This window comes from Pinus tabuliformis, chromosome 4_1, assembly GCF_031772625.1.
Source record: "Pinus tabuliformis cultivar Carrire ecotype Pingquan chromosome 4_1, CPIR1, whole genome shotgun sequence".
NCBI lineage: Eukaryota > Viridiplantae > Streptophyta > Pinopsida > Pinales > Pinaceae > Pinus > Pinus tabuliformis.
In genome coordinates this window covers 194720851-194735519 of record NC_142303.1, presented here as the reverse complement: position 1 = coordinate 194735519, position 14669 = coordinate 194720851, and the positions used below count along the sequence as shown (strand labels likewise).

The 14669-nt window shown below is 37.6% G+C and overlaps 2 protein-coding genes across 2 annotated transcripts; both read left to right on the top strand.

The window, feature by feature from the left end:
- Window positions 1-9916: 9916 nt before the first annotated feature.
- On the top strand, window positions 9917-10882 carry LOC149174887 (uncharacterized). The gene has a single exon (XM_089421001.1). The coding sequence runs from the start codon at window positions 9917-9919 to the stop codon at window positions 10880-10882; it is 966 nt and encodes a 321-aa protein (XP_089277127.1).
- Window positions 10883-13354: 2472 nt separating this feature from the next.
- LOC149174886 (uncharacterized) lies at window positions 13355-14167 on the top strand. Its single transcript, XM_089421000.1, has one exon. It carries the CDS (start codon window positions 13355-13357, stop codon window positions 14165-14167), a length of 813 nt encoding a protein of 270 aa, XP_089277126.1.
- The last annotated feature ends 502 nt before the right edge of the window (window positions 14168-14669 follow it).

The following is a 14669-nucleotide window of genomic DNA, read 5'->3' as shown; positions in this document are numbered from 1 at the left end:
TAGTATTGCAGGTCAAGGAATGGGTAAGTGAAGATGACAATAAAATTTTTGAGAGTATTAGTTGTATCATTCGTGTATTCAGTTTTCTAGTCAAAAATGTTGCCTTTGAAATAAATTCCATAATTTTGATGAACGAAATTTTAGAAGATAGTAATGAGGGAAGGATTGAGACGATGAACATGATCAGGGAGTTGGTATTTGGGTATGATGTGTTTTAGAGCGATGAAAGTGTATGGCAACACACTCAGGACATTATAGAAGGAAGGCATGCTAGAAGAGGAAGGATGAACATCATGTGCTACATGTAACCATAATATTTATCCTTGCGGTTTGATTTAAAAATGTTATCACAGTTACATAATTAAAGGTGGTACATAGATTTACATCAACATAGAAAAATACTTGTATGTGGCCATTAATTTTCAGTTGATATATGTTGATGGTATCATTTTTTTTGTGTTAATAGATATATGTCAATTATTTTAATTAGTGTCATGTATTGTGTGATGTTTGATCTAATGGGATAGATTTTATCCCTCATAAGTGACTTTCACTCTCAACTTATTCCTATGAGATTTGAATTGGTAACATATGATGGAAACTAATGTCCACATCAACCAAATAATTTACACCTTATAATTTATTTATGTTTTAATTTTCTGTTATGAAACCAGCTCACAAAAGATAGAAAAGATAGATCAACACCTTAGAATTCAGCTCTTTGAGGGGGCAACCTCCTTTACATTACATAAATGAACAATTCTTGGATGATACAAACGATAATACCTCCTTTCTATATATAGGAGTCTAAGGGGTCATAATATAATCTGAGCCGACATAACAATAATAATGTAAGGGCACAATAATAACAATAGTGGGCTTCTATTGGGCACAATAGTAACAATATTGGGACTACATGGGTACAACAATATAATAAGGGGGTTGTACTAATAACAATAAGGGGTTAGAATAGTAGTATAGTGGCCTAACATGCCCCTCTCCTTCAGAAAGTGTTGTCCTCAATGCTTGAGTAGTTCTTGATGCTTCTGTATAAAATGCTTGTCCTCCCACGTGGAATCTTCAGCAGTTAATTTCTTCCATTTGATGAGATACTTTGAAATTGATTGATTTCATAGCTGTCAGGTTCTTGTTTTTGTGATTGCTCCAGGTTCCAATATGATTTTTCCTTCCTCTTCAAGTTCTGTTAATATTGTTTGAACTGGGATCTTTTGCAAATTTTGAATGAGTGGCCACACTTCTTCGTCCTTCTTCCATTCATCCCTTAATTTGTTTATCCAATATGGTTGGATAATAGAAATAACACAAAACAATGCTTCGACATCCTCATCCTCTCTTGAGAGTGCATCTGCAACAAAATTTTGCTTCCTTTTTCTATAGATGATGTCAAAGTCATAACCCAACATATTTGTCACCCATTTTTTCTGTTATTCTAAAGATAATAGTTGTTCTAAAAAAGTATTTAAGACTATCATGATCTATTTTTACCTTGAAGTGTCTTCCCATTCAGTAAGGTCGCCATTTCTTAAGTGCATGTAGTATTATTGCCAATGTTTCCTTCTCATAAATAGCTTGTTTGAGATGTAGCAGTAAAAATACCTAATCACCTACATCAAAACATTTTTCACTACAATGTTGATCTACCTGTTGTTTCATTTGATTTTGCACCAAAGTGGCGTTATCCTTTAAAAGTTGGAGAGCTTGTTGTTGATGCTCAATGTGATCTTTCACTGCTTGAACCTTTTTCTTCTTGATATGTCCTTCTATCTTGAGAGTTTGAGGAGTGGTAATTTCTTCCAATGCTTTACAAGACATGGTTGGATTCATTTCTTGATGCTTGATGTGATCTTTCTCTTCTTGAACATTTTTTTTCTTGATATGTCTTTCTATCTAGATAGTTTGAGGAGTGGTAATTCTGGCCAATGCATTACAAGATATGGTTGGATTCATTTCTGCTTTCTTGATGTGATCTTTCACTTCTTGAACCTTTTTTTCTTGATATGTCCTTCTATCTTGAGAGTTTGAGGAGTGGTAATTCTTGACAATGCTTTACAAGATATGGTTGGATTCATTTCTTCTTTCTCTTCACAATCTATGTAGAATAATTTCTTCTTAGCACACTTATGACCTTTAGTGTATTTGCTATCACAACTGTAACAAAGCCCTTTTTCTCTTTTTTCTTCCAATTTTTGTGGTGTCAACCTTATAGGTTGTGGAAGGACAGGGGTAACAAAACTTCCATCTTTATAGTTGTGAGTGGTATGCTTCCTGGTTGCCATAATTTTGCTTTCCATTTTTCTTGCTAACCTGAATGCCTTCTCTAATGAATCAAGTTCCCAAAGGCAAACATCATGTTGGATATTATCCTTTAAAATCCCTATGAACACATCAATCCCATGCTCCTCTGGAATATTTTTTACCCTTATGTTCAATTTTTGGAACTCCTTAATGTGCCCATTATTGAACCCTTTTGTTTGAGACTTATCAATTTGCTAAAAAAAGTGTTTCTTTTTGTATCCTCATAATGTGTTGTCAATTCTTCTGTAAAAATTGCCCAAGTGATAATTTGTTTACAAGAGAAAAGCCATTGATACCATACAAACTAATTTGGTTCCAAATATAAAGTTGCAATATGTACCTTTTGTGTGTTTTGCGCATTATTGAGATCGAAGTATTGCTCCATCTGTAATATCCATGTTGCGGGATCCTTGCCATCAAACTTCCTCATATCAATTTTTGGAATATGGTGGGTCTTTGATCCAACATCAGAGTCTATGAAATCATGATTAACATTTCTTTTTTTCCTATCATGAGTTTCCTTTACTACCCTTTCACCATTAGTAAGTATTTCTTGTAGAAAATTTGTCAAATCTGTCTTCAAATCTGCCATGCCTGTCTTCAAATCTGTCTTCAAATCTATCTTCAAATCATCTATCTTATCTTCCAAACCATTCATCTTAGCGCACATGCCCTTTATCTTATATTCCACGCCATTTATCTTAGCTTCTGTTAGCTTTTGTGAGAGTGACATTTGTTGCACTTGGTCTTGTAATTTTGATATATCATGTAGCATTTCTTCCTCTTCTTCATGAGTCATGCTAGAGATTTCAGGTTTCTTACTAGGTGTTTGCATTTTTTTTCCTTGGGGCATCAGTTACCGATAATAATGCTCTACTATGCCCTTTGAATTCCTTCAAAATATTTTTTCAAACCAAGCTTAAGAAAAAATTTAAAAAAATCTACACACCTTTTTTCACTTTGTAGGAGCTTGATATTGCCTCTGATGCATCTCTATAATTTCGGATCATCCAGTTCTAAAATTGTGACCTGCAGTAGCCCTATGTGTTCTCTTTCCAATACCACCAGTCTGATCGAAATTGGATTCTCCAAGGAAGAGTTATGCCAAATCTCCCACAGTGACCTGATTATAGACTAGTTTAGTAGAGTGAACTTGTACGACGTGCCACATGTTCCTATTTCGACCTTTGGCTCTGAAAAATATATACTAGAAACTAAAGTCCATCCTATTTCTGTACCTTCTTATGAAATTTCAATCCGATGCTGAGAGAGAAAGTTATGACGATTTTCCCCAGGTCATCTGTTTGGAATGCAATTCAGGAGTCTGCAAAAAGACCAACTTCCTCAGATCATATCTCCGCAAATATAGCGCTAAAAGCTCTGAAATTCGGACCCGAGGTTTAGTGTGATTTTTTCTCAAATGGTTTTTTTTTTCACTTTTGAAACGTCGCAGAAAAAAAGTTATAGCGAAAATTCCACAATGAACTATTTGGAACAGTGAAACCCTAGAATCCAAAGCTTTGATACCAAATGTTATGAAACCATCTCACAAAAGATAGAAAAGATAGATCAATGCCTTAGAATTCAGCCTCTTCGAGGGCTCAACCTCCTTTACATTACATAAATGAACAATTCTTGGATGATACAAATGATAATACCTCCTTTCTATATATAGGAGTCTAAGGGGGCATAATATAATCAACGCTGACATAACAATACTAATGTAAGGGAAAAATAATAACAATAGTGGGCTTCTATTGGGCACAATAGTAACAATATCAGGACTACATGGGTACAACAATATAATAAGGGGGTTGTACTAATAACAATAAGGGGTTAGACTAGTAGTATAGTGGCCTAACATTTTCTTTTAGCCAAACATTATCCACTATCCATTTGGACGGTAAGTTGTTGAATTCTCTATAAAATTGTTGATTTGTTTTCTTTTATATATATATATCTATCTATCTATCTATCTATATATATATATATATATATATATATATATATATATATATATATATATATATATATATATATATATATATATATATATATATATATATATATATATATATATATATATATATATATATATATATATATATATATATATATCGATATAGATATATATATATATATATATATATATATATATATATATATATATATATATATATTTTAGATTTATGTTTTTACATAAAATAATTATAATAATTTTTTAAAATTTATTTGGAGAAAATTTTAAAAAATTGAGTTGGCTTATTTATTAACATATTTTATTGTAACAAGTTTAAAATTTTTATTTTAAAATGAAAGATAAAGAACTAAAAATAAGTACGGTGATAAGTTGGTTATAACATCAATATCTATTAATTGAAATACAACAACAAATCTTTGATTTGGAGGCAGGTCACAATTGTCAAGGTTGGCCCCACTTAGTGAATGGTGGATCAACGACATGCTAGTTGGTCTCCCATCAATTCCCTTGATGCTTATTTTTCAACCTCTCCATTGTAATAACCAAGTTCAACTTAGGGAACTTGGCATTCAATGGGTGCGAAGGAGGTGGGTGATTGTGGGGTTGATGACTTTGGTTTTGACATTTGTTTTTCTTTTGAACCAAATAATCTCCCTGAGGGTGTGCCTTGCTACCATAGTGACAAAAAAGAATTGACCCTATTAGAGAGTGAAATTTTTATGGAGCTTGACTCAAATGGCATGGAGCCAACCCTTATTGTTCCGTCCATCATTGTGAATGTGCCAACTCAAGATTAATCTTCCTAGCCTAGACCTAGAATTATAAGTATATATTTACGCATACCAGAGATCCATCATACAAAGGGACATGATCAAAATGAGCATTTTGAAAACATATTCACATTATTTTGTCCACATGAGGAAGATAATATCTATTTTCGAATCTACCATACTACATGATATTCAATAGAACATGAAATCTTATCACCAAGGAGAGTTTGAGACTTATAGAGGCATTAACTACGTTAGTTTGAGACCCATCACCATGTTGATTTAACATTTGAGACCCACACCAAAAAAGAGTTTAATAATCTTGTGTTTCTGATAAAGGGTCAATTAGGTTGGGGAGCTCATAACTATTTCAACCATTCACCAAGAGGAAGGTTGTGTAGTGTCAAGGACATTTTTAAAAAAAAATTAGGATTAGAAATATTTCCAAACTAAATGAACCCAAAATAACCATGTAGATTGCTTAAAGCCAAGTCTCTAAAACTTGTTTAATTTGACATCTAGTGGAGCTCTAAAATTAAGTGAGTGATAACTATTTATGTCTTTACTTATTTCTTTTATATCAAGGAGGAATTGGTAGCTAGAACACACGATCATTCACACTACTAGTGATCACACTGCGTTGTTACCATTATAATCCCTTGGACTATTATAATAGTTCTCAAACCATACTAAGAAAGTTTAATTAACATTTGAAGCGAGGTGGATGGCATTAACATCATTATTTCTAACCACTTGAGTTTTCCTTGATGGGCTAAATATCTACATGATTATATTTCATGAAGAATTATACCAATTTTCACTTCCAATATTTGCATCAAGCAATTGGGACAACAATGCCTAGTTTGGGAAACAACTCACTTTCATTGAAAACTTGAACCCTCTCAAGAATGGCCTTATGAAGACCACTGAGTTGAAATTAGACAATGGAAGTTTCTCAAGGCTTCTAGCGATGGGTACTTCCATCATAACGATCCTTCGCTTCCATGATAATATTTTGAAAAGGCATTTTAGTTGAGAACTAGGGTGGTTTAACAATAGATTTTCCTTCATAGAGGACCAAAGGGGACTACTAAACATAGTGGACATTGAAGGATAAGTTGGACTGCAAGGGATCCCCTACTAGCACAATGTTACTAGGTGGTTTATTAGGGAACTTTCCAAATGATTCAAGCCACAAAGGTGGGGGATTAAAATAAAGTTTGAATGTTGATATTTGAAAAACCACTTTTGCCCAATAGGGATTTGTATAAAATATAGGTGCTTAGGAGGGCCTTCTATTACTATCTCCCTTATATATCTCTAATAAACCTCTTGGCATAGAGGGTTGAGGCTTGATGAAATGAACCAATCATCTGCATACCTCCCCACACTTTTACATTACAACAAAGGTCCTAGTTTACATGATTAACTCCCTTCTTTCCCTCCAGGTTAGACAAGAGAAAGTCTCTGATGAACTTCTCCAATTGACAATAGGCTGCATGAAAAGGAACCTAGCATGATGTGTAGTAAACATAAGTAGTATCAAGAACCTTAGAACATATTTGAAATCTCTATACTCATTATAAATATTGAGAGATCAATTTATCTAGTTCCTTAGGTGTTCAATGAAGCACAACATCTGACAAGGCATTTGAAAAATCTTGGAATAAAGTGAAAAAAAATCCTCATAAACTTAATAATTTTCCCAAGGTGAATTAGAGACTGGCCTTACCTAGTGAGTTAGTCTTGAAGGGATTCCTTAGATAGCTAATAATGTTACATTTTGGCTTGTTGAAGCTTAGAGATTAAGGCTTTAATAAAGACATGTAAATAATCCATAGCGTTTTCCGCTTATTCCTTGTCCTTCATAATGGTAAAAGAGAATTTATCTACAAAATGACCATTGACCATTTGGATTAAATTCATCCTAGGGAAGGGAATACCCTTGATCAATCCCTGAGTGGTGCTATCATGTAAAAGGTATCCAAGAGCATCCATGGCTATCACATAAGTGTTGAAACTATGGTGCATCCTTTCCTTATTGATAAAAAAATTCCATCTCTCTAAGATTTGGCTTGGTTAGTAGAGATGTATGTTGAGAAATACGTAAAAACAATTTCCACTACTTATACAAAAAAGGGCCAAATCTAGTAACATATAACATATCCAAGATGAATGACCATTCAACTTCGTTGTAATATTATTGTAAAATCTAGTGTGATGAACAAGGATTTCAACCTAAGATAGTGATCCCATTATGTAACTTCCCAAACTACAATGACAATGTCCACAATTAACTCCCCTTGAATGAAAACTATTTCCTCAAGCCAAATAATCTAAAGAAGGATATATTGTCCAAAATGAATATACCTTGAATGAAAACTATTTCCTCAAGCTAGATAATCTTAGGGAGGATATAATGAATCTACATGGCTAATGTCTTGGCCAAAATATTGTATGAAACGTTGGAGAGTGTGATTGGCCACTACTTGATTATTAACTTAGGGTTTTTCATGTTTGGGATAAAATAATAAAACCTTTTTTAATGATGGTCTTGAGGTATTTCTTTCATATAAATTCATAGTATACTTTGAGCAGTATGAGCCTAACATAGTCTCAAGTGGATTTTGAAGAATAGAATGGAAGCCATTAAAACCTAGGAATTTTTCCTTGGTTATCACCATTATAATTCCATTGGCATTGATAAGGTAAAAAAATCATTGGTGATTTTTTTCTTTCTCAGGGGATATTTTCGAAGGGACAAAGTCAATGCACATCTACATTTTTATGAAACCAGCTCACAAAATAGAAGAAAAGAGAGATCAATGCCTTCAAAATAAGCCTCTTCAATGGGGCAACCTACTTTACATTACATAAATGAACAATTCTTGGATGATACAAATGAAAAGACCTCATTTTTATATATAGGAGTCTAAGGGCTCATAATATAATCAGAGCCGACACAAAAATAATAATGTAAGGGCACAATAATAACAATAGTGGGCTTCTATGGGGCACAACAATAACAATATGGGGACTACATGGGCACAACAATATAATAAGGGGGTTGTACTAATAACAATAAGGGGTTACACGGATGCATTTTGAGGCGAAGGGACGGGAGAAGCGAGGCTCTGCAGTTCGGCATTAGGGTTTCAGATGCTATGGTAGGTCCTCCGGACAGATTTCACTAGGGACAGAACGCGGCAATGTAGCAGGCCACAACCCGTAGGTTTTGGCCGGCGGGAACAATGAACCCCCTTCAGGGGGAAGGAGGGGCGCCTCCTCCAACAAACGACAACCAGCCAGGGAATATCAAGGGCTCAGACAGGGGAAAGGAGTACAATGATGAAAGCACAGACAAGAGTCAGCAGACGCAAACTGAACAAGCACAGAAAGACAAGCCAAAAGTCAGCTCTTCCACATGCAAGCCAGTAGCCATGCACAGGCCAAAAGTAGAGCTACCAAGCCATCGCATCAATGCTAGAATTCAGTATATGAGAGATCATGCCCTCATAGGCAAATTCATTGGAATATGGCCAAACGAGAAAGCGTTGAGAGCTTGGATAAGTGTTAAATGGCATCCAAAAGGACATATAACCTTGCATCTAGGGCCTAAGGGGTTTTTCACTGCAGTCTTCAACTATTTGGAAGACAGAAACATAGTTTTAGATGGAGGGCCTTATTTCTTTAACTCTGCCGGGCTATTTCTCAAAGAATGAATCGAATGATTTAACCCTGATAAGGAAGACCTAAGCTGCGCACCGGTGTGGATCAGGATGTACTCTTTGCCATTGGAATACTGGGAAGAGGAGTCTCTCAAAGCAATCGACAATGTTTTGGGCGACTTCGTCAAGGTAGCAGAAGAAACAAAGACGCATAGATATACCTCATATGCACAGATCTGCGTCTACATGGACCTTAAACAAGCTTTGCCTGATACGGTAAGTATTTTTCATGAAGATGTGGAATGGATACAGTTAATTGATTATGAGCATGTACCCTTTAGATGCAGAAAATGTCATGACCTAGGACACCTCTACAGAGACTGCCCATTAAATAGCAAACCCTCGGTTCAAATTGACCAGGAAAACCCAACGCCGGATGGCTTCACTAAGGTGCTAAATCGCAGAAGAGGAAATAAAAAATCAGTAGTCTCTACAAAGATTCCTCCAGTAGATCAATCAAAACCCTCTACTAGTAATAGCTTTGAAGCTCTAGCCAATGAAGATATGCAAGATCCAGACAATACACCCTCCAATAAAAAAGGAACTAGTCAGGAAAATATTGAAGGATCCCAATCGAAAACAGGGGAAAAGAGTGTAGAACAAGGGGGCAATAAGCTCAAGACTGCTTCAAACACCTGGAGCTTCCCTGAAATGGATATAGATGGTACAGATCCCAATACAGAAAACGAGAAGGAAAGCGATGGAAACTATCAAGAACCTCAAATCATGGAGGAGGACACGGAATCAATAGACATTGGCGAGCTCGATATCTTGGGCTTAGAACAAGCATGTAAAATAGGAAACTTCGACAAAATACCTGATCGACAAGTGGATAACCTAGTGGCAGTCCTCAATAAAGCCCAAAAAAAATACTCATTAGGGGTTCAAATTGGTAGCAAATGGGATGGGAAATTCATCACCAAAGATAGCAAAAAATCAGGAAGGAAAACTACTCTGGAGAGAACCATCAAGATCGGAGAAGTATTAGTAGAATCAGGCAGATATGCTAAGCTAACCAAGTATTTCAATACCAACCCCAAGCCTTCCCAATGAAGTTGATCTCATGGAATATTAGAGGGCTCAATAGCCCAAGGAAAGGAAGTCTATTAAAAAACATGTTAATGGAGGAAAAACCCACAATTCTCTTTTTGCAAGAAACAAAGTGTAATTCGACAGTCTTGGAAAAAATAGCAGCAAAGGCCTGGCCAGGAGGGTTAGTAACAGCTGTTGATGCTCAGGGAGCATCAGGAGAACTTGCAGTGCTCTGGGATGCAAGAATAATTCAACTAGTTAACATACATGCAAATAAAAACTTCATTCAAGCCATCTTTCATATAATTGGAACCAATATCTATAGTCATATAACAAATGTGTATTTTCCTCAAGAAACCCAACACAAGGTTGATATTCTGGATGCTTTGACGCAGCTCAATACAGAGAGGAAATACCCGTTATGGATATCTGGAGGAGACTACAACATGATCGCAACAACGGAGGAAAAAAAGGGAGGGCGTTGCAGAATAAACAGGGATGGCTCTATATTAAAAGACTTCATTCAGAATAATTGGCTGATAGATCTTCCTTCAAATAACGGCCTCTACACTTGGAACAACAAAAGGGCAGAACCAATGCAAATAGCTTCGCATCTTGATCGATTTCTGATCTCTGATAATGCAGTTCATCTAGGAGGAGAATTTACAGCATCTATCCTTCCTTTTTCAGGCTCTGATCACTCGCCAATCGCCCTCCACTGGAATCGTCCTGGTTGCAATACAAGGAGACCCTTCCGGTTTGAGGCTTTTTGGCTAACTCATCCGGACTTCTATGAATTTGTCAGAGCATCTTGGCTAAAATTCAATCCAACGGATGGCACAAAAATGTCCATATTCCAAAGGAAGCTGAAACACCTCAAGGGGGAAATTAAACGCTGGAATCAATCTAGCTTCAGCAACATTTTCAAAGCTAAGGAAACCCTCAATCAAGAAATGAAATTTATTCAGCAAAGAATGATCTCTGAAGGATGCTCTGAAGAGCTTGCCAAGAAAGAGCAGTCCATAGAAAATCAAATCCTTGAGAGAGAATTATAGGAGGAAACCCTCTGGAGGAAAAAATCGAGAGTTAGATGGCTGAAGGAGGGTGAAAAGAATACGAAATTCTTTCACAAAACTACAGTGCAAAGAAGAATGATCAATCAAATCTCTCACGTCAACAATGAGCAAGGAAGCAAAATTGAAACCCACAAAGGAATCGAACAGGAGTTCCTCAATTACTTCAAGAAGATGAATCAAGAACCTAACATAAACAGAACAGAGGCTATTGATAAAATCATCAGACATATACCCAGATTAATTACTGAAGATCATAATATTCTCCTTCTCAAGCCCATAAGTCTTCAGGAGGTTGAGACTGCTGTGCATCAGCTAAAAGCAGGGAAAGTGCCAGGACCAGACGGATTTACCTCCAACTTTTTTCAGCATTTCTGGGATCTAGTTAAATGGGAAGTCTGACATGTCGTGGAAGAATTGCGCACTCTAAGATGGATGTATCCAGGTCTGAACGCAACATTCATTGCATTAATCCCCAAAGCAGAGGAATCCAACACTCTGGATAAATACAGACCGATTGCTTTGTGCAACATTATATACAAGATTGTCTCCAAGGTTATAGCTTCCAGATTGAAGCCCATGCTTCCCCTTATCATATCTCCAGAACAATCTGGATATGTAGAAGGAAGGCAGATCACGGATGGGATCATTTTAACCCATGAAATAATCCACTCTCTCAAGCATTCAAAAAAACCAGGTATGATGCTCAAAATTGATTTATCTAAGGCTTTTGATAGTATTAGTTGGGAATATATGCAAAAAATCCTCAAGGCCTTTGGTTTCGCCCCCTCCTGGATCAGATGGATCAGTAATCTTTTATCCTCCTCATTCTTTTCTATTCTCATTAATGGAATCCCGTCACCCACATTCCGTCCTTCTAGGGGGATCAGACAAGGGGATCCTCTCTCGCCCTTTCTGTTTGTCATCTTAGCTGAAGGGTTAGGCCGTAGCATTAAATCGGCTATCCTCTCTCATAACCTCAAAGGTCTAGCTTTCCACCAGGCCCCCGCCTTTTCGCACCAGCAATTCGTAGATGATAACATGTTATTTGGTCATCCTTCTGTTCAAGAAGCTCGATCTTTTAAATCAATTCTTGCAAACTTCTTGGATGCCTCAGGAGCTCTCATTAACAAAGTTAAATCTCAGATATTCTTCTTCAATACGCCTCCCACCACCCAAAGATCTATAGCCTGTATCCTAGGCTTCACCAGCGCTTCCCTTCCTTCTAAATATTTGGGTGCTCCTTTAATTACCTCGGCTCTCAAGCATTCCTCTTGGAATAGCCTTTTAGAAAAACTGGAAGCCAGATTGTTCCTTTGGACTCATAGAGCTCTTAATATGGCCAGTAGGCTAGTGCTAATTAAAGCTGTTCTACAGTCCATGCCTCTTTACCTTTTTTCCATATTGGCAGCACCTAAGTGGGTTCTCAAAGCTATCAAACAGCTTCAGCGTAATTTCTTATGGGGAAATTCGGGGCCAAATCGAAAGTGGGCACTAGTCAAATGGGAGAAAGCTTGTCTACCTAAAAAAGCAGGAGGCATTGGGCTAAGAGACCCAGAACATAGGAACATGGTAATGGGGGCCAAAATCTAGTGGAAATGGCTCTCAAATCCCAGCACACCTTGGGCCTCCTTATGGACAGCGAAATATGCAAGAAACACGCCCATAGAGGAGAGAATTAGAATGTCAGAAGTCAGTAAAGGATCGGTTATTTGGAACTCAACCATTCAACATCAAGATATAATTCAAAAGCACAATTTTTGGGATGTGAAGGATGACCACACAGCAATGTTTTGGGAAGACTCATGGCAGCAGCTTCCAAACCTCAGAGACACTATTCTGTGACTCTCAGATCAAGATATAAATCAGTATGATAAGGTGAGCCAATTTTGGAACTCACACACTGCCCAAGAACACAGAAAGTGGAAAGAGGCTAGTCATATAATACCTCACAGCCCGGAGCAAACTCAACTTTCTCTTTCCTTAGAACTTCAAAAACGAAAAATTCTAACATCGGCAGGCATGGATATTCTCAGATGGGGATATGAGGAAAAGGGTACCTTCACAACCAAAGAAGCTTACAAAATCATCATCAAAGACAGGGTAATCAGAGACAATTTATGGGATAAGATATGGAACCCCTCCATATGGCCGAAGGTTTCTACTTTTCTGTGGCTTCTATCTCACAACAGGATTCTCACATGGGACAACCTCAGGAAAAGGAACTTCTCTGGGCCATCCATTTGTACCAACTGCAAACAGGAAGAGGAATCAACATTTCATCTTATGCAAACCTGTCTGCTTGGAAGGAAATTGTGGGAAAAGGTTACATTCCGCTGTTAGAAGGAATGCAGAGTGAATGGGGACATTAAAGGCACCCTTCGCACCTGGAGCCAAGAGCCATATCAAAGCAAACTTTTAAACACACTATGGAAACTCATACCGGGACTACTAATGTGGAATATTTGGAAGGAGAGAAATAGAAGGATTTTTAAAGATCAATCACAGTCGATTGAGCAGATATGGACTGGGTTGCACCATAACATCAATGAAACTTTGTCTATCAAAGGCTGGTCCAAAGAGGATTTCCCATCACTCCCGCAGGAACAAGCTATATGGGACAACTTGCAGATTCAATTAAAGCATTCGATCTCTTCTAATGATAACTCCTCAAAGTATCTAGATTCTCCAGCAAGATGGACTCCACCGCCAATCAATGTGTTTCAACTTAACTTTGACGGTGCTTCGAAAGGGAATCTTGGGAAAACGAGATTTGGTGGAGCCATCAGAAACTACCAGGGTCCTCCCCTTATAACTTTTTTTGGCTCAATTGGCTGGAACACTAACAATGCAGCGGAACTGGAAGGATTATGGAGAGGGCTTAATCTGGCGCAAGAACGAGGGTTCCTCCCTCTTATAGTGGAAGGGGACTCCCAGATTATCATTACCATGGCCTCAAAACTTCTACAGGGATCCCCGATTCATAAGGTCAGTAGCAGCTGGAGAATGGCTACTCGAATTGAGCTTCTTAAACAATGGCTTATTCATCACCAAGCAATTTCCTTTAAACATATCAGAAGGGAAGGGAACAAACTGGCAGACTTTCTTGCTAATTTAGGAGTGGATAGTGGAAGGGAATTCTTTGAAGGCTCAATATCTAGCATAGCTTCTGAGAACCAACTCTCTACCTTCCACACCATAGTAACAAGTGATATGCAGTCGAAGGAAGACTCACACCCGGATGCGGGTGCCTTAAATAGGTGTTAATGCCTGGGCATGCGAAGCCGGCAACTGGAAATCCATTAAGCAGGTTTCGGCGGTTCGAGGCAGGTCATTAACAAGCATTAATGAATAACCGAGCTCGAGGTACGCAGGTGAAAGATATCAGGATGGCGCGCACTCTCCATGGCTCATTTGCTCCGGTCTCTTCAGGCATTGACACAGTCGCTCCGGGTTCTTCAGGCAGTGTTCTCCTCTGGTGGTCATGTCCTCAGAGCCTCAGCACAGCCCAGAGAATTTGGAAGCCACCATGGCTTCATAATTGCTCCCATTTTGCCAGCTTCAGGTATATGGTTCTGTCTCTTTCCGAAGGCGTCTAGTGCATTAAGTCCATCTTCTCCATATGTGTCTGGTGTATTAAGTCAATCTTCTTGCCCATCTCTGTAAGGGATTTCGATTTTGTCTTTGTTGAAGGTGTCTGGGTCGGGTATTGGGCTTATTCAGTCATTGTTGGGTTTTTTCTTGTGGTCGATTCTATCTTCTGTGTGCT

What these genes read in the sequence shown, in the direction of transcription:
- LOC149174887 (XM_089421001.1), top strand. Translation starts at nt 9,917, where the DNA reads ATGGAGGAAAAACCCACAATTCTCTTTTTGCAAGAAACAAAGTGTAAT.
- LOC149174886 (XM_089421000.1), top strand. Translation starts at nt 13,355, where the DNA reads ATGTGGAATATTTGGAAGGAGAGAAATAGAAGGATTTTTAAAGATCAA.